The sequence below is a fragment of the Rhincodon typus genome, chromosome 16 (assembly GCF_021869965.1).
Source record: "Rhincodon typus isolate 14 chromosome 16, sRhiTyp1.1, whole genome shotgun sequence".
NCBI classification, from domain to species: domain Eukaryota; kingdom Metazoa; phylum Chordata; class Chondrichthyes; order Orectolobiformes; family Rhincodontidae; genus Rhincodon; species Rhincodon typus.
In genome coordinates this window covers 35,157,190-35,180,237 of record NC_063347.1, presented here as the reverse complement: position 1 = coordinate 35,180,237, position 23,048 = coordinate 35,157,190, and the positions used below count along the sequence as shown (strand labels likewise).

Here is a 23,048-nt window from a genome sequence, read left to right as displayed (position 1 = left end):
TACAGTTGTACAAGCCATTGGTGAGGCCGCACTTGGAGTATTGTGTACAGTTTTGGTCAACCTATTATAGGAAAGACATAGTTAAACTGGAAAGTGTGCAAAGAAGATCTACGAGGATGTTGCCAAGATGACTAGGACTGAGTTATAGGGAGAGGTTGGCCAGGATAAGATTTTATTCCTTGGAACGTAGGAGAATGAGGGGTGACCTTATTTAGGTGTATAAAATCATGAAGGGCATAGATAGGATGAATGCATGTAGTCTTTTTCCCAGGGATGGGGAATTGATAACTAGAGGGCATAGGTTTAGGGTGAGAGGGGAAATACTTAAGAAAGACCTGAGAGGCAACTTCTTCACACAGTTAATAGTGTATACATGGAATGGGCTGCCAGAAAAAGTAATTGAGGCAGGTGCAATAGCAACATTTAAAACATTTGGATAGGTACATGGATGGGAAGGGTTTAGAGGGATATGGACCAATGCAGGCAATTAGAACTAGCTGAGTGAGCACCATGGTCAGCATGGACCAGTTTGTGCTGAAGGGCCTGTTTCCATGCTGTCTTACTGTACACCTCGCCTCCGTTCTGGCACCTTTGCATCAACTCTTAAAAAAGGGTCAGCCTTGCAAATGGCCACGTAGCCATAGCTTTCAGGAAAATGAAGGAACAGCTGTCATCATCTAAGGTGTTGGCAGAGTATGATTCCATTCGAGATCTGGTATTGATATGCAACACCTCCCTGTACGGCATTGGGGTGGTATAGCTCAGGTGACCCAATGGAGAGGAATGCCCAAAGGCGTATGCATCCAGGACTTTGGCTAATGCAGAACATAAGTACACCCAGATAGAGAAGGAAGGCTTGGCGGTCATATTTAGAGTCAGGAAGTTACACCAATACCTTAACAGATGTAATTTTGTAATAATAACGGATCACAAACCCCGCCTAGGTCTGCATTGAAGAGGACAAGGCAATGCCACCTATAGCTTCAGGCTGAATTCAGCAGTGGGGTCTAATCCTTAGTTCGTTCAATTACAAGTCGGAACACCATCCAGGAGGCCAAGTAGCAAGTACTGCCCCTGGAAGAGTCCATCAAAGTTTTAAATTTTCTGGACATCCTTCCAGTCATAGTTAACAATATCAGTTTGGATGCAGATAGATCTGGTCCTGGCAAAACTGAAACAGCTGGTGGTGATGGAGGAAACCAACCAGAATTGAAACCTTTTCAGAGCCAGAGAGACCAAATCGCAGCAGAGGGCAGCATATTATTATGGGGAGCAAGAGTAATTGTCCCTAGCAAAGGTCATCACCCAGATACTGGCTAAACTCCACCAGGGTCTCCAGTGGTTTCCAAAATGAAGATGTTGACGAGAGGTTATGTCTGGTGGCCAGGATGGGATGCAGACATAGCTGCATTAGTGGGGCAGTGCCCAGAGTACTAACAAGGACAAAATTTACAACCAGCAGATTCCCCCACATCCTGGATTCAGTTATACATTGACCATGATGGTCCTTTCATGGACTCAGTGTTCTTAGTCGTTGTGGGTGGACTTGCATAGATTTCATTTGTCAAACACATGGAAATGATAGAAACGCTGCGTGCATCTTTTGCAATACACAGACTCACGGAAGTGTTGGTCACAGATAACTGGCCATCGTTTACCAGCAGGGAATTTGAATATTTCCTAAAGTCATATTCATCGTATCAGGACAAGTCCATACCATCCATCATCCAATGGTCTGGCAGAAAGAGCAGTCCAAACTTTGAAGGTAGGCTTGAAGAAACAGCCTACAGCTTCACTAGAAACCAAACTGTCCCAGTTCCTATATGATTACAGACCACCCCTCGTACAACTACAGGGATAGCTCCAGCAGAGTTGCTAATGGGAAGAAGATTCCACACCAGGATCTTCCTGGATCTGAGGGGGAGGGAGAAATGGCATCAGGATCGCCAATGCTGGACTGAAGACTCTGCTAAGTGAGAGAGGCAGTTTGCTTCAGGGCACAAAATTTGGCATAAGAACCACAGGAATGGGTGGTTAAGAGGCATGTTCAACGCAAGGTCAAGTCCAGTGACACATAAAGTTCAAGTAGGTACTATGGCCCTGAACAATCACATGGACTGTATGAAAACTGCAAACTGGCAAGCGATTTGGGAGCAAAACATGCCCCGCTCCTCAACTGCCCCTCCACTATTTTGGAACCCGTGGGTTCTCTCTTTCCATCAAGCGTTTGATAAGGTTCCCCATGGTAGGCTCATGCAGAAAGTAAGGAGGCGTGGGATAGGGGGAATGTGGCAGATTGGATACAGAATTGGTTGACCCTTGGAAGACAAAGGGTGGTAGTGGATGGAAAATATTCAACATGGTGCTCAGTTACGATTGGTGTACCACAAGGATCTGTTCTGGGCCCTCTTCTATTTGTGATTTTTGTAAATGGTTTGGATGTAGGAATAGTAAGTTCGCGGACGATACAAAGGTGGGTCGCATTGTGGATAGTGCGGAGGGCTGTTCTAGGTTACAAAGGGACATTGATAGGATGCAGAGCTGAGCTGACTAGTGGCAGATGGAGTTTAACCCTGAAAAGTGTGAGGTGATTCATTTTGGAAGGACAAACTTGAAAACAGAATACAGGGTTAACGGAAAGATTCTTGGCAGTGTGGAGGAGCAGAGGGATCTTGGGGTTCATGTCCACAGTTCCCTGAAAGCTGCAACCCAGGTGGATAGAGTTGTTAAGAAGGCGTATAGTGTGTTAGCTTTCATCAATAGAGGGATTGAGTTCAAGAGCCGTGAAGTTGTGCTCCAGCTATCCAAAACCCTGGTTCGCCGACATCTGGAGTATTGTGTCCAGTTCTGGTTGCCTCAGTTGTGGAAGCGTTGGAAAAGGTGCAGAGGAGATTTACCAGGATGTTGCCTGGAATGGAGGGAAGGTCTTACGAGGAAAGGTTGAGAGAGCCAGGGCTTTTCACTTTAGAACGACGAAGGATGATAGATGACTTGATAGAGGTGTACAAAATGATCAGATGTATAGATAGAGTAGACAGTCAGAGACTTTTTCCTAGGGTGGAGGTAGCTATTACAAGGGGACATAGTTTTAAAGTGAGTGGAGGTAGATTTAGGGGAGACGTCAGAGGTAGGTTCTTTACTCAGAGAGTGTTGGGGCGTGGAATGCATTGCTGGAGAGGGTAGTGGAGTCGGCCTCATTAGCGCCATTTAAGTGGCAATTAGATAGGCATATGGATGATAGTATAAGATAGGGGTGGAGGTTAGATATTCCTTAGGCTTAGGGTAAAAGTTCGGCACAACATCGTGGGCCAAAGGGCCTGTACTGTTCTATGTTCTAAGCATTGAAGATATGTCAGAATGCGAGATGGACACAATAGATGTCGCATCGAGGGATGCCCTTGCCTTCTGAAGAGGACGGTGAATTTCTTGTGAGACGTTCTGGATGCAAGAGGCGAGCAACTGTACATTACACGCTGCGCATAATCAACAACAGAGTTAAGGAACCTGACCCAGTGCAAAAGCACGCCAGGTGGAGCTATCAAAAGAAAGAACTGGCCTCTGTCCTTTGACTCAGACAGGGAGGGATGTAGTAATTGTAACGAGGTCAGCCAGGTGGACCTCATAGAATGAGTTCCCTAATTGGAACTGTTAATCTGGTCCAATCAGGGATCCCTGAATGACAGATATAGCAGGAGTGTCAGAAGCTCTGTTCCTTTTGAGAGGTGGCTCTGAGGGAGCTGGAGTGTCAAGGATTCCCCACATGTAAATAAGGGGAGTCTTGGTGATGGTACACCAGCCTCTGGAGTTATTTCATAAGCTATGAAGTGGGGCTATAAATGTCATGCAAGAGAGAGAGGAAAACAATGTCAGTGATTGTGTAGCACAATGTTTGAGTGATGTGCCTGTTGTAGCAGAATGGCTGGGGATTTGTGGAGGCAGGGTGTAAGATTGGAAGAATTGGTAGATCAGTGAGGGTGAGGTGAAATATCTGGAAATTAGGCCTGACTTCAATGGTAATGAGTGCTGCTGGATGTGTGCCAGGTATGTGATGTAGTCAGCAGAGTGAGAGATTAGTATGGCGCAAAAGGGGCATCGTTTAACTATGTGTTCACTGCTGGTGACCACTTAGGTGACTTTGAATTAGACTTCTGACCTTGCCTCATGTCCAGAGTCCAGGAGTTCACTTGCATAGCCAAGCCACCTGGCTGTTTTCCCTCCTGAGGAGGGCACTTGAGGACATGTTACTCCTCCACAGAATCATGGTATGCAAATCTCCTTCTGAACATCCTTATGTATCTAGCGTTACTACTGTCACCAATAATGCTGAATTGTTCTGGTGTTCCATTTTCTATGATTTAAATCCCATCAGTGTTATGCAGTGCACTTTACTTTTAAGAAGAAAAGGCTATTTTTAAGAATACCAGACAGGATGTTGAATGTACGATCTACACAATGCTGATATATCCTTCTCTTCAGCAATGTGTCGGCTGGCAGCATGGTCAGGTAGCCAGTAATGAGGAAGACGGTCAGCTCATGCTATAATCACGCTAGTGAGTGGAAACACAAAATGTGTACATCCTGCAGAAATGGTGGTACCCAGATGTAAATTGTGATTCTAGCCCACTGTCAAAAAAAATACAGCAGCATATTTTTAGTATCTGTGCGGATCATTGTGCGCAAAGTGTGCAAAGTAGGAAACTGTTGGCCTAGAAATCTGAGCACCATGGATTTTATGCTTCTTGGTTTGTTAAGACAAATGCTGAAAGACTTGGATGAAGATTTACCCTATGTTCAGTGTCAGAGTTCTTCTGTTCAGCTTGCTTTCACTGCTCCCACCATCAGTGGACAAAGACACATCCCTTCCTGAAGTGCTCAATGCTTTCTATGCTCAGTTCGATGAGAATGCCAGTGGCGCAGTGTCACCTACACCAACAGCCCCAGACACACCTGTTCTCTCTGTCACCACTGTGGATGTCAGATCAGTCCTCCTGAGAGTCAACCCAAGGAAAGCAATGGGCCCAGACGGAGTCCCCAGCAATGCACTTAGATCCTGTGAGGACCAAATGGCAGAGGTATTCACTGACATCTTCAACCTCTCCCTGCCACAAGCCAAAGTCCCCACCTGCTTCAAGAAGACCACCATCATCCCAGTACCTAAATAAGCACATGCAACATGCCTTAATGACTACCGCTCAGTGGCTCTAATCTCAATAATCATGAGGTGCTTCAAGAGGGTGGTCATGGCCCACATCACCTCCAGTCTCCCAGCCTGCCTTGATCCCCTGCAATTTGCCTTCTGACGTAATAGGTCTACAGCGAACACCATTCCCCTAGCCCTGCACTCATCCCTGGAACATCTGGACACAAGAAAACCTATGACAGACTCCTGCTCATCGACTACAGCTCTGCCTTCAACACCATTATCCCCTCCAGGCTCATCTCAAAACTCCTGAGACCTAGATAAAAACCAAAAGAACTGAGGATGCTGTAAATCAGGAGCAAAAACAGAAGTTGCTGGAAAAGCTCAGCAGGTCTGGCAGTATCTGTGAAGAAAAACTCAAGAGTTAATGTTTTGGGTCCGGTGACCCTTCCTCAGAACAGTTCTGAGGAAAGGTGCAGGACTGGATGAACACAGCAGGCCAAGCAGCATCATAGGAGCAGAAAGGCTGACGTTTCGGGCCTAGACCCTTCATCAGAAAAGGGGGAGGGGAAGGGTGTTCTGAAATAAATAGGGAGAGAGTGGGAGGCGGATAGAAGATGGATAGAGGAGAGCATAGGTGGAGAGGAAACAAACAGGTCGAAGAGGCAGGGATGGAGCCAGTAAAGGTGAGTGTAGGTGGGGAGTTAGGGAGGGGATAGGTCAGTCCAGGGAGGACGGACAGGTCAAGGGGGCGGGATGAGGTTAGTCGGTTGGAGATGGGGGTGCGGCTTGAGGTGGGAGGAAGAACAGGCTAGGGAGGCGGGGACGAGCTGGACTGGTTTTGGGATGCGGTAGGGGGAGGGGAGATTTTGAAGCTTGTGAAATCCACATTGATACCATTGGGCTGCAGGGTTCCCAAGCAGAATATGAGTTGCTGTTCCTGCAACCTTCGGGTGGCATCATTGTGGCACTGCAGGAGGCCCAGGATGGACATGTCGTCTGAGGAATGGGAGGGGGAGTTGAAATGGTTCACGACTGGGAGGTGCAGTTGTTTATTGCGAACCGAGCATAGGTGTTCTGCAAAGCGATCCCCGAGCCTCCGCTTGGTTTCCCCGATGTAGAGGAAACCACACCGGGTGCAGCGGATGCAGTATACCACATTGGCAGATGTGCAGGTGAACATCTGCTTGATGTGGAAAGTCTTATTGGGGCCTGGGATGGGGGGCAGGTGTAGCACTTCGTGCGGTTGCAGGGAAAAGTGCCGGGTGTGGTGGGGCTGGAGGGGAGTGTGGAGTGGACAAGGGAGTCACGGAGAGAGTGGTCCCTCCGGAAAGCAGATAAGGGTGGGGAGGGAAAGGTGTCTTTGGTGGTGGGGTCGGATTGCAGATGGCGGAAGTGTCGGAGGATGATGCGTTGGATCCGGAGGTTGGTGGGGTGGTACGTGAGGACGAGGGGGAAACGTCAGCCTTTCTGCTCCTATGATGCTGCTTGGCCTGCTGTGTTCATCCAGCCCTGCACCTTGTTGTCTCGGATTCTCCAGCATCTGCAGTTCCTACTATCTCTGAGGAAAGGTCACTGGATTCGAAACATTAACTCTGATTTTTTCTTCACAGATACTGCCAGACTTGCTGAGCTTTTCCAGCAACTTCTGCTTTTGCTCCTGAGACCTAGGTCAGCCCTCTGCATCTGGATCCTCAGCTTCCTGATCCGTAGACCACAATCAGTGAAGATAGACAACAGCACCTTCTCCACAGTAACCCTCAACACTGGTGTCCCCACTCCCAAGGATGCATTCTTAGCCCCTTTCTGTACTCCCCGTACACCCGCGAATGTGTAGCCATAATTCTGAACAAGGGCCAGCTACAAGTTTGCTGATGACACCACTGTGGTAGAACAGATTTCAAACAATGTTAAGTCAGGAAAGGAGATAGAGGGCTTGGTGGCATGGTGCTATGATAACAACCTGTCTCTCAATGTCAGCAAAACAAAAGATCTGATCATTGACTTCAGAAAGAAAGGAGGAGAACATGCCCCCATCTTCATCCGCGGAGCAGAGGTTGAGAGCGTCAAGTTCCTAGGATGTTGATATCTGACAGCCTGTCCTGGACTTACCATGTAGATGTGATGGTCAAGAAGGCACAACAATGCCACCTCTTCTTCAGGCGGCTCAGGAAATTCAGCATGTCCATAAGAACCCTCACCAGCTTTTACAGATGAACCATAGCAAGTATTCTATCCGGGTGCATAATGATCTGGTATGACAACTGCTCTGCCCAGGACCATAAGAAACTACAGAAGGTGGTGTGCATGGCCCAGACCATCATGGAAGCCAACCTTCCACCCGTGGACTCAGTTTACACTTCTCCTGTCCACGGAAAGGATTCCAACATCATCAAATACTCTTAACCCACTAATGCTCTCCTACAATCTCTTCCATCAGGCAGAAGATACTGAAGCTTGAACACGCACCAACAGGTTCAAGAACAGCTTCTTCCCTGCCATTATTAGACTGCTGAATGGACTGTGTAACTTCAAGTAATGTTGATCTTGTTAATGTCGATCTTGCTTTGCACACCTCATGTGCAGCATAATCTTGTAGGCCTCACTCTGTCTAAGTACCCTATGATCTGTATGTCCTTGCTTACTATGATCTGTCTGTACTGCTTGAAAACAAAGCTTTTCACTGCACTTAGGTACACTTGACAATAAATCAAATCAAATCAAATCAATAACACCCGTATAACAGCACACAAAATAAATAGGAATGGCATAGGGTCTTTGCCAGAGGGGCACTAGTGGTCGAGAGAGACACTCTGAGGAGGTCAGGGAAAAGAAAGGCTGAAGGGAGTAAGAAAAAGGAAAATTTCTATTTTATCCTAAACACAAAACAAATTTAATTTTTTCTTTTAAAATGTTGTAGTTATTGTGCTTTTCTGTTGATAGGAGATTTTTTTTTAAATTCAGTAACTAGAAAAACTTGCACACAAGCAAATGGGGTTAAAATAAAGAGTTCCAAAATAGAAGTGGCAGTGTAGCAATTTTTATTATCAATGCTGAAATTTATCAAGTTCTGGGGAAATGTTCACTTTTAACTTGTTTAGTTGTTATTTAGTTATATTTGCTTTATTCTCTGTTTGAATTAATAATTTAAAAAGTATTTCATCACCTGTGTATTTTCAGCTTTTAAACACTACTCACAGTAGCTCAAATGTTGGATATTTCCATAGATACTCGACCTCTTAAAACAACAGTATGGTTTATATGTATATCAGAACCAGCCGAATCATTTTACTTTGGTAATACCCATTTCTAATTGTGTTCGAACAACAGCAAAGCTTTCCAATTGAAAATTGAAAAAGAAAACAAATTAGATTAACATTTGAATTTCATATTTAATAGCAGATTGCATGCTTAAAATACCTGTCAGATATAAAATGGTTCTCAATGTAATGTTAAATACACGTTACTTAAAATGGCAGCATAATCTGTTTATATTTATCAAAAGTTCATGGATTTGGCAATTATCTGTATTATTCAATTGTTACTTTATCCTAACGTCATGTTGGTTCTTAAACCCATATTTCAATTATTTCACTGTCTTCCTTCCAAAATTGAGACAGTAAAGAATAACTTAAGTTAATGATAATAAATACACCAACTCTTTAAAGTGCAATGACTTTAGGCTATTTGTTCATGTTTCTCTTTTTTGTATTTCTTAATTCTACCTGCCTGAGAATAGGCATTCTATAATAATACGCTGGTAGATCCATTAGGTCTACAGAAGACAGTCCTGCTGGCAAAAGGGAAAGAAACTGGTGCTAGTATTATGTAAATTACTTCCTGAACAATAAAAATCATTGTAGCTTTTGCCACGATTCAAGTGCTTAATACGTGCTCTGAACATCTTCTCTGTACAATATTATAACAGGCGGTTCTTTAAATTTAAGAAAAGATCATGACACTTCCTTTGATTCAATAATGCCGCATACAATAGTTTACCATATTGCATAAATATTCTCCAAATCAAAATGTTCATAGTGTTGGGAGTGTTCAAAGGACATTGCATTTATCTATAATGGCTGAACACACTGCATCATTACAGTACAAGTGGAAAATATTTTCTGCCCATGTATTCGGAAGTCTGCAGATATTCAGATGCACATGAATTCTCGATGACTTTGGTACAAACTTCTCAGATTTATAACTTGAGAAGTTTGTACAGGCAATTTCAGTTAAAAATCTCCTAGAAATTAATCAGTAATTGAGCCGTATTAGCTAAGAAAGTCTCAGGTACCATCTTTGGCCTCTGCTGGATTGCAGTTAGGGTGATACAATTGACAACAGGTTAGGAAAAGCAAAACTTGCCCAGTGGTGCCTCTCTTGATTCTTATCCAGTGATTCCTTCAGGAATTGTGAAATGTTAATGTGCCTCATGGGTGAGAACTCTACTATGCTTCATAAAAATAGTGATAATATAATGCCAACCATCATGTTAAAACTTACATGTTAATAATAATGATTTGGACAGGATACCAAAAGGCATTTACACATTTGGAACCATATCCTAGGAAGGATTCTCTCCTTTCAGGAAAGTAGAATTATGATAGATAAAAATTGCTAAAGAAACAGATCTGAAGTATGGTCCTACACAAATATCTAAGATTTGTTTTTCCTTTTGATTTTGGCTATTTAATACTGTGTGCACTGAAACCTGCATAAAGCAACAGAAACTACATTTTCCCACAAAAAGAATGTTAAAGTAGTGTAACTTCGAAAGTGGATCTCTGAAAATCGGTATTCTATTTGCAGCTCTTTTCATTATCACACTGAAGACCTGTTTTATGGATACACCATTAGTTGTGCATATCATTATGATTGCAATATTTATATAGTCCTGTTATATGATTAAGCAAATACTGTAAGCAAATTAAGAAACTCAAATGGATGTGTTGGCTCTCTCAATATTTTAAATGAAGATTGCCTTTATCAAAACTTTATTTTTTTAAAGGTATTGACCAAGGGCAGATGACATACGATGGTCAACACTGGCATGCCACAGAGTTGTGTTTCTGCTGTGCACGTTGCAAGAAGTCATTACTTGGACGACCCTTCCTACCAAAACAAGGACAGATATTTTGCTCCAGATCCTGTAGTGTTGGGGAAGACCCCAATGGCTCTGACTCTTCAGACTCTGCATTTCAGAGCGCACGATCAAGAGAATCTCGGCGCAGTGCTAGAATAGGTAGAAACAGCAATAAGGTAGAAGATAAAAATGTAAGACCAAATATATCACAAGCATCAATGAACAGATATTCTACAGATATTGATCCTCTTTCTCAACAAATGGATATGTTAAGTCTTGCTGGTCAAGCGACCAGTTTGAACAAAGAGACTCTTTGGAAAACCAGAGATGTCTACCAGTTTGAAGACGATTCTACTGAGAGGGCTAAATTTGCAGAAAGACCTTCTCAATCTCTAAATCAGTATAGCGTCAGGAATGAATTTAATCCAACACATTGCGTAAGCAATCAGAGTGATATATGGGGGAAAGAATTTAATGCAAAGAGAAGTTCAACTGCTGCCTTGAAAGATCATAGTGATAGTTTTATCCAAGAAGATAAAGAAGATTATTATCCTTCAGCAGTCAGAACTCAAGAAAGCTTTAGTAGTACATCAAGCCACAGTGTTACTGAAGCCCGATCAAATCCAACTGTACAAGGATATGACATGGAAAGAGAATTGGTTTCTCATCAGTGTCGAACCAGACATCCAATCAGTGCACTTAGTTTTACCGATCAACTTACCTTTCTTGAACAAACCCCAAGGGAATCAATAGAATCTCTTGCACTTTCAAATGCAACAGGTACAGTATACTTGTGATTAATTATTAATTAAAGTAAACCTAGTGGCTTTTCCAGAATCAATACAGTGTGGAGCTGGAGGAACACAGCAGGTGAGGCAGCATCAGAGGAACAGAAAAGTCGACATTTCGGGTCAGGACCCTTCCTCAGGACTGGGGAGGGGGAAGGAAGCTAGGAAATAAATGAAGGAGGGGTCGGGCTGGGGCAAGATAGGTGGGATGGTGATAGGTAGGTGCAGGTAAGAGGTGGTGGTGATTGTTCTGTGGGAAGGTGGGGCGAATAGGTGGGAGGGAAGGTGGGGCGAATAGGTGGGAGGGAAGGTGGGTAGGTTGTGTCAGGTCATGGAGGAGGGCATGAGAGGGAGGGTTGGACATGGGATGAAGCTGGGGGTGGGGAGATTTTGAAACTGGTGAATTCTGTGTTCAGGCCATCGGGCTGTACGCTCCGGAGGTGAATTATGAAGTGTTGCTTCTCCAGTTAGTGTGTGGCGTCATTGTGGCACGGGAGGAGGCCCAGGATGGATGTGTCACCAAGGGATTGGGAGGGGGAGTTATAATGATTGGCAACTGGAAGGTGTTGTTGATTATAGAGTATAGAGCGCAGATGGTCCGTGAAACGGTCACTGAGTTCGCGCTTGGTCTCACCAATGTAGAGGAGGCCACATCAGGAGCAACAGATGCAGTAGACCAAGTTGGAGGATGTACAGGTGAACCCCTGTTAGATTTGGAAAGTTTGTCTTGAGCCTTGGATGGCGGTGAGATGGGAGGTGTAGGAGCAGGTGTTGCACCTCCTGCAGTTGCAGGGAAAGGTGCTGGATATGGTGGGGTTGGTGGGAAGCGTGGAGTGGATGAGGGAGTAACAGAGTGAGCAGTCCCTACAGAAGGCAGATAGGGTGGAGAGGGAAATATCTCTTTAGTAGTAGGGTCAGACTGCAGTGATGGAGGATGAATTGCTGGATGCGGAAGTTGGTCGTGTTATGTGAGGACCAGGGGAACTCTATCCTTATTTTTGTTGGAGGGAATGTGTTTGAGGGCAGAAGTGTGAAAAACACAAGAGATGAGGTTGAGATAACACGGTGTGAAGCTGGAGGAACACAGCAGGCCAGGCATCATCAGAGGAGTAGGAAATTTGACGTTTCGGGTCAGGACCCTGATTCTGAAGAATTTCAGGGATGCGGTTGGGGGCATTTTGGATCAACAGAGGGAGAGAAGTTGCTGTCCTTGAAGTAGGAGGATATCTGGGATGTCTGGGAGTGGAATGCTAAATCTTGGGAGCAGATGCGGTGGAGGCAGGGGAATTGGGAGTATGGGATCGCATTCTTGCAGGAAGGTGGGTGAGAGGAGGTGTAATTAAGGTAGCTGCGGGAGTCGGTGGGCTTGAAATAGATGTCGGCGCTGAGACAATTACCGGAAATATATAAGGAGGTCCAAGAAGGGGAGGGAGGTATCAGAGATTGGATATCCTCCAACCTAGTCTACTGTATCTGTTGCTGCCGATGTGGCCTCCTCTATATGGGTGAGACCAAGCACAACTTGGTCACCGATTCGCGGAGCAACTGCATTCTGTTGCCAACCATTTTAACTTCCCCTCCCACTCCCTTGGTGACATGCCCAACTTGGGCCTCCTCCAGTGCCACAATGACACCACATACAAACTGGAGGAACAACACCTAATATTCTGCCTTGGGAGCCAATGGCCTGATGGCCTGAACATAGAATTCACCAGTTTCAAAATCTCCCCACCCCTGGCCTCATCTCATGTCCACGACCCTGTCTCATCCCCACCTCCTTGACTCGACACAACCTGTCCATCTTCCTTCTCACACATCCACTCCATCCTTTCCATTGACCAATCTGTACAACTCCCTACCTGTGTCCACCTATTACCATCCCACCAACCGTCCCCAAGCCCCACCCCTCCTTCCTCTATTTATTTCCCAGCTCCTTTCCCCCTCCCTAGTCCTGATGAAGGCCCTGACCCAAAACATCGACTTTCCTGCTCTTCTGATGCTGCCTGACCTGTGTTCCTCCAGCTTCACACTGTATTGACTCTGACTCCAGTATCTGCAGTTCTTGCTATCTCCTGGCTTACCCAGAAGCAGCTTTGAAAAAGAGGCCAACTCATATTGAAGCCACAGAGAGCAGTAGTCCCAGGGCTAAGTTGGCAGATCTTAACTAAGATGGCAAGAGCAGACCAATTGGTTCATTCTCAAAATAGCTGCAAAATCACGACTAATACTACCCTGTCATTATCTTCAGGAACAGGTTTACAAAAATACCCTCATCAGAATATTACACTTTGGAAACATTGATGTCAGAGCTGCTTGGGCAATGAAGTTAGCCCTGGAGATTGTGGACCATGTATTTGCTATCCAGTAATCTATTTACTTTTTGTTTGATACAATTTCTAATAGCAATCAAGAATAAGCCTAACTGCCTCTTAAAGGCATGCAAATGAAGCACCCATCGCATCAGCTAACAACGCAACCTGAAAGCTCACTACTGACTGGGAAATGAGCAGTCTATCATCTAACCTATTCCTACTTTGCATAATTTCTTCTCAAATTTTTAACACCCCGCCCCCACTCCTGATGCCTTCCAGCAAACTCCAGTCTAACAAACTAGAATATCCATCCATAGATGTGCCGTTCAGCCCTTTCATTATTTTTTAAATGTCTGTCAGATCAATCCTTGAGGCTGACAGAAGAATAGTGTTCATTGAACTAGGAATATTCAGTCTTCTGAACTTTGCCCCAGGCCCCCAAATCACCTACATATAATGGGCAAAAACTGTCCACAGTACTTTAGATGTGGTCTTATCAGTGACCTGTAGGATGATTGAAAGATCCATTCATTTATACTGAATGTTTCCATTGATACAATTCAATAGCCTGTTAAATTTAGCCATAGTTTCTCCACATTTGTTGGCTGATGTGTTTATCCTTGTTGATGATGGAAATACTTTGTTTGGTCTTACACAATTCAGTGGGCTTTTCTTCCATACTTTTGCAATTTACCCCTTCGAGTCTTTCCATTGCTTTCTGTCATAATTTTATAATAATTCTGAGAATATGACCAATAGTTTCAGTACTATTGGATAATATTTGATTGATGATTGTTTTCATAGATTTATGCACATCCAGACTAATTTCTTTTTAACTTCTTGTTAAATTAGCCCTGTAAAACAGTTTAAAGAGCTAGCAGCAGACTAAGGAAAGGTTCATTTTGTACTGTCCTCATGTAGATCAGCTATTTATTAACACACCATTAAAATTTCTATGGTTACCAATTATTTCACTCAAAGGCCAGAACCTTTCAGAGGCAACAGAGGCCCATTGAAGGAGGTGAAAGCAGGAGTGACAGGGTTTTACAGTCAGCAAACAATTAAGTGGCAAGCAGTGGCCTTGCTTTCTTATTCAGAATGGTGACCTACTCCCAACTACCAATCATCAGGTTGGTAGCTCAGCAGCCAACAGGAGTGTTGCCACTGCTGTAAATGCACTTTGAGCAAGAGTACATATTGATGGACACACACCCGCACAACCAGGTAAGTAGGGTCTGGGGAACTGGGGCAGTCAAACAAGCCCTGATGAACCTAGAGTTGGGAATATCACCGAGATCAGGCAGGGCTGATATTGCATGAATGGCCATTGCAACTAAGATCAAACTGAGCCCATAAAGGAGGCGAATCCTCCCTGGAGCACACTGGGAGACCTGACATCCTCCCAGGTTGAGAAATACTGACTTGCCACAGGTGAAATGCCAGTGGAGGCAGGAAGAAGCCCTTATTTGGCCATTAAGGTGTCTCAAATGGGCTCTATTTAGGAACTACATCTTTCACTTTTCTCACCGCTGACAAAGTGACGCGCTGATGGAATGGAAGCAGACATACCACTGGGAGCCTTACCATGCTATTTTGCCAGCCTTCCTACTTAACCTCATGCCCAAGGACCCTGAAATTCTGGCAAAGGAATATGAAGCCTGCAAACAAATTATTTTGGGAGCTTCAGATTTTAAAATTTGCTTAAAAGTAGTTTGGCTTAATTTGATTTTCAGTTTCATTTTCGGGAGGAATTTATTTTTCCTTGAACAAATTGATTCTTGTTATAGTTAATCTTCAGGCAAGGTGTTCTTCATTGTTTTTTTAATCGTGCCAACAAATTATATTTTCAGCAGCTTCTGTGGAAGGTGGCACCAGACGCCAAGAGCATTTGTCCAGGTTTTCAATGCCTGACTTGAGCAAAGACTCTGGCATGAATGGATCAGAAAAACTTAGCAACATGGGTACACTTAACTCTTCTGCTAGATTTAGAAGCACAGAATCCATTAGAAGCCTAAACTCAGCCCAGCAATACCAGGATCTTCAGCCACCTTTAGATAGGCTCAGGCACCCTTTGCAGTATCGAGAATTATCAACTCAAAGAAGAATGCCACCAGGGTTCGACTGTCCAGATGGTGCCATAAGTAACAGAATGCAAACTAGCATGAATGCTAGAATTGCACCCATGAGTGAACGAACCCAAAGACGTATGCATAATCAGGAGAATAACTCTCGCCATCATCGCCACAGGCCAAGGAGATCGAGACGATCTCGTTCTGATAATGCTCTTCACCTAGCTTCAGACAAACGTTATCAAATGAGAGACAGGTCTCAAATGTTTTCAGGTGAAGACTATGAACAATTACTGATGCGAAGAAGAAGCAGGGATGCATTTGGAAATGGTCAGTTGAGAGATCCATACAGTCGGTATCCTAGAACTGCCTCTGACCTGACATTGCAGAACCAAGTAGGTGATAAATTGCTCAGACCTTATTTTAATGACCATGATGATTGGTGTTCTACCTGTTCCTCATCTTCAGAGTCTGAGGAAGAAGGGTACTTCCTAGGGCAACCTATTCCACGCCCTGTTCAGCTTCGCCCCATTACTAACGATGAATTTATGTATGGTTATAGTTCACCTGTTCCTATATCATCCAACCTGAGTGGCAGGTACCAATCACATTATAGGAAGAGACAAAAAAGCAAGAACTGCATTATCTCATAACTTTTTGCACAATTTATTTCCAGCAAGAATGTAAACTATTAGAAGTTGCACTCAAATGAATTATTAAGAAATTAACATTGGCAAAGGCAATATAACTTAATCAGTATTTAAAAGCTGTTACAATATTCCTGAGTTAAATGAAGGATTCTTTGCTTGCTTTTTTGGTTTAAATCAATTTATTTGTTATATAATATCATCTAATATACATTCTACAGTTATAGTCATCAAATGAATTGTATACATTTTACTAAAACTCCACTTACATAGCTGTGAGCATGTTTACAACTTAAGATATTGTCTATGTTCTTATATTGTGTACTGTAATTCCCCTTCCACTGCCACAGAAAGTTATATCAAGCTTAACAATCAATATGTTATACCAAACAAGTTACAGAACAGCTTAACCTGTTGTTTTTAAATGCTAATGTGTTGCAATTAAACTTGAAAATTCACTAAGTTAATTATATTTACTGTACATATCATGAAAATGGAGGATTTCTAACAAAGTATTTTTATATTTTGTATTGTATAAAGTGTTTTGAAGTAGTAGTCCATGCATGTTTACTTTATTTGTGGTGTTTTCAATGGAAGTTTATTAAAATGTTGCATCCTTTAACAAAATGTTCTTTACTTTTTTTTGGCTGACAAGTATTTGAATATGTTTTCTATATTTATTATCAAAATGTCCATACTACTTAGGAATGCAAATTTCACCCAATTCTGAAACTCATGTCAATTCATGCTAATCCAGCTTGCTGAAAATGTTTTTACTTTCTTGTGAAAATTTTGTGGTGTGAAGGAACACAAAACTATTTTAAAAAATGAGTGATCTGGATGGGTTGGTTCTTCTCTGCCGTTCAACTATACTCTTTAATCAGTCACTGTAACCTTATGTTGTAAACAAGATGAAACAAGTATATAATTCTGCAAATAAGAGAGTATGATTTAAACAGTGATAAGCCTCATTTTAAACTGGTGTACATTATGTTTAAACATTCAGCGAAGCTACCTAACTTACTGGTTATCCTATCCATTTTTCATTGAAAGAACTATCCTAGGAATGCCTGAAATATGTAGACCCTACAATACAGTAGGCTGCTGTTATCAGAAAGCAGAGATCAAAAAGCAAAGGACAGTTTTCAGAATATTAATAATTTAGACTTTGAAATCAAAAACACTGAAAGAATCTTACCAAAAATTGGCTAAGTGTCAGTTCAAGCAAGTTTTGTGAATGGTCTGTCTCTTTGAGCCCTAGTGAGTATTGTTGCGCTTTCTCCCCAAAACATATCTCATTACCTATGCGCCACATCCTCACAGCACCCCATTTGTCTTACTCCTGCACTCACCACAGGTGGAAGTACTGCCCACTGTCAGGACCTCTTAGGGTTCCTGGTGCTGTCTTTAAAGCGAAGCCATACATCAAGACAAGCACTGCCAGCTCATGCTGTCCTAAACAGTTCACTTTATTTGCCCCTGAAATGCCAAAGGTTAGTTGGCATCTTACTTTGCCAAGAGGGACCTGGTGGTCCTCATGGAGGAGGTGAGGGGGGTTGTGCAAGTGAACATTACTCATGGAGATTCAGTTAATGACTGATGAAGGTCTGGAGGAGCAAGCAGTAACTGGTGAGAGAATAGGAAACTGCATGTTAAGGAGGTGAGATGAAGTAGTATTGATGTTAATACATCAAAATAGGCCTCTCGCTGCTCATTAGTGAGAGTCTCATTTCACTGTTCAACACTTGGTTGGAAAATAAGACCTTTTGTTCTCAATGCCAAAAAACTCCTCACTGCCAATCTCATACAATTCTCCCAATTTCCATGTCATTTAAGGGCTGGGAAGATTCCACACACCACTCTTAAATGTTTAGAGGACACAAAAGTAGGGAGTGATGTGAGAAATAGTCAGAACTGAGGATTGTAATAAGTTATAAGAAAATACTTAAACTTACAGAAGAGACATATAATTAGCAAACTAATTTCAGCATAACATGATACTGTATGTAACACATTTTGGCAAGAAAAATAAAGGAGATAACTTTTGTAAAATAATCTGATATAAATGGGGTAGACGAACAAAGGAAACTAAGGGTATAAAATGTGTAACTCACTAAAGGTTGTGAATGGGTCAGTGAGAGTGTTTAAAAAAAACTTCAAAACCAGTGGAGTTAATTTTGAAGGGATATAATTGAAAAGTAAAGAAGTTAAACTAAACTCATTGAACCAATCAAACACACTTGGAGTACTGTTTCAGTTCTGATCACCTTGATAAAAAAAAAGACCCTGAAGAGGATTTGCTAAAGGTCTACAATGTTACGACAAATTTGGAGATGTACCTATCAGGAGAGAATGAGCAGGCTGGATCAATTATCATTGAAAAAGAAGCTGAGGGATGACCTAATAGGTAACTTATGAAAAGTTTTAATAGAGTGGAAACAGAAAATAATTCCATTTTGGCAGGAAAAGCAAAACTAGAGCCATCATTTATTACAGAGTCACTAAGAAATCAAATAAGAAATTTAAAGGAAAATTGTACTTTTCCATGTAGTGGTTCAAAGGAAGAATATAGACCCATTTAAGGGGATATTAGACAAGTATACGAAGGAAAAGGAAGAGAGGCTTATATTGACACACTTAAGTGGAGATAAAACAGAAGGAAGGCTGAAGTGAAGCATAAATGCTGGTATGAACCTGTTAGGCTGATTGGCAAGTTTCTATGGTCTGTATCCTATGTCCTGCCCATTATAACAAATGCTTTGAAGCTCTGGTGTCTCTGGTATTAGTGTCCTGTCTGAGCAATTGCACAATAAATTTAGATAATATAGCAGTTGTCCATTCCTACATTAGCAATATTTTGCATTTATTTCAGTATCTAATGCTGGTAGTTTTTATTTGATATTAAGTGCTGAAAATATTCAGCGGTATGTGTGAAGAGAGAAAAATAAAGGTGAGGTTTCAAGTCCAATAAGACATTTCAGTGAAACTGAAAAGAATTTCCAAGTAAAAGTCGTATTGTTCTCAAATCGCTAACTATTTTGCTCTGCACCAATACTACCACACCTGAGTTTTTTCCCGGTGCACTCCATTTTTATTATATTTTATATTTTACGTCCTGTGACTTTTAAGTTTATTGCCAATTTTAGCACTATTTTATACTATATGTGAATGCCCTAAACTGTTAGGAGCTGCACTGCTACTTTTCAAATCCATTTCTTACAGATTTTACACACATCAGATTTTACATAAAAATCAGAATTAACATTTTGGATCCGGTAGTATTGCTATGTTATTGGTATTATTGCAGTAACATTATTAATTATTGGAGTCAAAATTTCTCCCGTTTCTTCACCTGTTCACAGCCCACGACCGCCACACTCCTCCCCCCACCCACTTAGCCCTCATCACATAATAATATGCTGGTGTAAAACTGTAAGCCATTATATTTATTCCTACAGTACAACACAAATTACAGTTCAAATGTGCTAAATGTGCTTCATTGGCTATAAAACATTTTGGGACATACTGGAATAGTGAAAAGCATTATGAAAAGTGTAAGTTTTTTTTTGTGATCAAATCTCCAACCAAAGCTGACAATCCTAAGCTATTTGGTAGTTAAGATGGAGTTAATGAACCATCAATTGCATTCCCACTTGGCTAAAAGTTTTATCTACTTGAGGTCATAGTAATACACCGCAGAAATAGTCCCTTCAGTCCAACTCATCCATGCCAACAAGATATCTGAAATAGATCTAGTCCCATTTGCCAGGATTTGGCCCATATCCTTCTAATCCTTTCCTATTCATATACCCATCCAGATGCCTTTTAAATATTGTAATTGTACCAGCCATCGCCACCTCCTGTGGCAGCTCATCACATACACACACCACCCTCTGTGAAAAATTTGCCCCCTTAGGTCCCTTTTAAACCTTTCCCCTCTCACTATAAATCTATGCCCTCTAGTTTTAGATTTCTGTACCCTGGGGAAAAGACCTTGACTATTCACCCTATCCATGCCCCTCATAATTTTATAAACTTCTATAAGGTCATCCCTCATCCTCTGATGCTCCAGGGAGAATAGCCCCTGCCTATTCAGCCTCCCTCATAGCTCAAATCTTCCAACCCTGGCAACATCCTTGTAAATTTCTGAATCCTTTCAAGTTTCACTGCATCTTTCCTATCACAGGGAGACCATAATTGAATGCAGTATTCCAATTGTGGCCTAACCAATGTTCTGTACAGCCATAACATAACCTCCCAACTCCTGCACTTAATGCACTGACCAATAAAGGCAAGTGTACAAAAAGCCTTTTTCACTATACTGTCTACCTGTGACTCCACTTTCAAGGAACTATAAACCTGCACTCCAAGGTCTCTCTCAGGACCCTACCACGAAGTGTATAAGTCCTGCCTTGATTTGCCTTATCAAAATGCAGCACCTCACATTTATCAAAATTAAATGTCATCCGCCAATCCTCAGCCCACTGGCCCATCTGATCCTGTTGTACCCTGAGGTAACCTTCTTTGCTGTCCACTACATTACACCGCCAATTTTGGTGTTGTCTACAAACTTACTAACCCTGCCTCCTATATTCACATCCAAATCATTTATGTAAATGTCAAAAAGCAGTGGATCCAGCACCAATCCTTGTGGCACACTGCTGATCACAGGCCTCCAGTCTGAAAAGCAACCCTCTACCACCACACTCTGTTTCCTACCTTCAAGTCAATTTTGTATCCAAGTAATTAGTTTACCCTGTATTCCATGTGATCTAACCTTGGTAACCAGTCTACCATGGAAAACCTTGTTGAATGCCTTCTGAAGTCCATAAAGATCACGTCTACCGCTCTGCCTTCATGAATCTTTGTCACTTCAAAAAACTCAGCCTCTCCCTGGAGTTCAAACACTCCAATCCCAGCAATATCCTTGTAAATCTTTTCTGAACTATTTCAAGTTTAACTAGAATTAGGCCATTCAGCTCACTGAGTCCATACCCACCCTCCAAACAGCATCCCACCTAGACCCACCCCATCCCTGCAGTGGTACATTTCCCATGGCCAATCCACCTAACTTGCACATCTTTGGACTGTGGGAGGAAACTGGAGCAAGCCCAAGCAGACACAAGGAGAACATGCAAACTCCACACAAACAGTCGCCCAAGGGTAGAATCGAATCCATGTCCCTGGTGCTGTGAGGTGGAAGTACTAACCACTGATCCACTGTGCCATCCTTGGGCAGGGGATTTTTCCATTCACACAAACAAAGATCCCACTATTAACAAAATCCTGAAGGCATCTTAACAAATAAGGAAGTTGGGTGCCTGCAACAGTTGCCCAATATAAACAAGCAATGAAAAGGTTCACAAGCAACTTCTCTATCATTACCAGTGCACAGCAGCAACAGTATATACAACTGCACAAGGGATGTACTGAGCAACTTGTCTAAGACATTCTGACTGTACCTTCCAAACTCATGATCTCCACCACTGAGACGAACAAGAATAGAAGGTACTGTCGACCCCACTAAGTCACACACCATCCTGACATGGAAATATGTTGACATTACTACACTATGTCAAAATCCTAGAATTTTCTCAATAATAGTACTGTAGATGCATCTAAATACATGGGCTGCAATGTTTCAAGAAGACAGCTTCTCAATACCTTCTCAAGGGCAGTTGGGCTTGAGCAATAAATGCTGGTCTTGCCAGTGACATGCACATTCCATGAACAAATAATGAAAAATGTTTCTGCAAAGTGGTTAAAATTCCTCTTCATGAGGCCAGAAGGAGCAGTTAGCAAAGTATGGGCAGGTCTGGCCCAGAATCTATCTTCCATCCTGAACTAATGATAAGCCTGAAACCATCATCCTGTCCCATACTCACCTCTGATTTAATAGGAAGTCTCCATGCAAGCTGATTTACTACTGGTGGTTATATCAGTAGAACAGTTGGCCATATATTAATATTGGGTCTCCTGTTGTTGCTTCTAAAATTAATGGCTACTTATTATGTTGCCTGACCCTGAAAGACCAGCTGCTTTGGGGCTATAGAGATTTTTCTAAAACACTCATTCATATTTATACATGAACATCTTTAGTGTAAAACAAAATTAAAAGCTCTGTTATGAATGATATCAATTTCAATACATGACAAATAAGTTTCAACTTCTCAATGAAGCTTTACATTTGAAAGACTGGCCATTACTGGAATAACTGCTACAATATGCAAACACTTAGATCAATAATAGACAGATAATAAAATAAAACTCCGCTCAGTCTTGATAATGGGTTTATAGCTACTTTGCTATTGTAAAAGTATCCCAGCCAAAGTTAATATTACATACACTAATGCATGTCAAGAGAAAGGATGCAAATTGCAATGCTAAGACAATGTTTATTATAAGCCAATAGCCAAATGTTACTCATGCCATTTATGAAAATCTGCACAAGAAATACATTTTAAACATTTTAAAAATATTATTTTTTAATCTAAGTATAATCACAGGAGAAATTGCCCTAAAAATGTACTTTTAGCTGAGCTTAATCAGCCCTGTCCTGCTAAAGGCTGTGCATGTTTCTGACCTGAATGTATACCTACCAAGTGCTCCACCAAATGGAAGGTGCTTTATCGGAAATACCAGATAAAGCAGACCACAGCTGCATTCTGAACTCTCTCCCTAGGGATTTCAATGGACAGCTGAATGCATGATAAACACTCCAAAGATGTTGTGGTTGGCATTGAGTCAGTAGTTATGCTTATCAGATGTGGGAGTTGAAGCCATACATTCTTTGTAGGAGTCAAAGACAGATTTTTGTTTCAATGCAGCAAACGTTTTTGGTTTGTTTGTACATGTAAACTGTTCTACTTACGTTATAAACTTCATAATACCATAAATACATAGATACTTGAATTGAAGCACTTGATAGAAGGTAAGCAGAGTGTGATCTGATTTTTTTCAGTTTACCTTTGTACACTGCTGCTTTGAAAAAAAGGGCAACATGCCAAAA

The 23,048-nt window shown here is 42.1% G+C and overlaps 1 protein-coding gene across 13 annotated transcripts in view; it reads left to right on the top strand.

The window, feature by feature from the left end:
* The window catches only part of prickle2b (prickle homolog 2b), a 273,140-nt gene extending 256,510 nt beyond the window's left edge, over window positions 1-16,630 (top strand). For all 13 annotated transcript variants that reach the window (XM_048606542.1, XM_048606543.1, XM_048606541.1 and 10 more), the window contains 2 exons: window positions 10,149-11,003; window positions 15,174-16,630. In XM_048606542.1, the coding sequence (XP_048462499.1) occupies window positions 10,149-11,003; window positions 15,174-16,045 (1,727 nt within the window). In that variant the 3' untranslated portion in view covers window positions 16,046-16,630. The remainder of the gene's footprint in view (window positions 1-10,148; window positions 11,004-15,173) is intronic.
* Window positions 16,631-23,048: the final 6,418 nt, after the last annotated feature.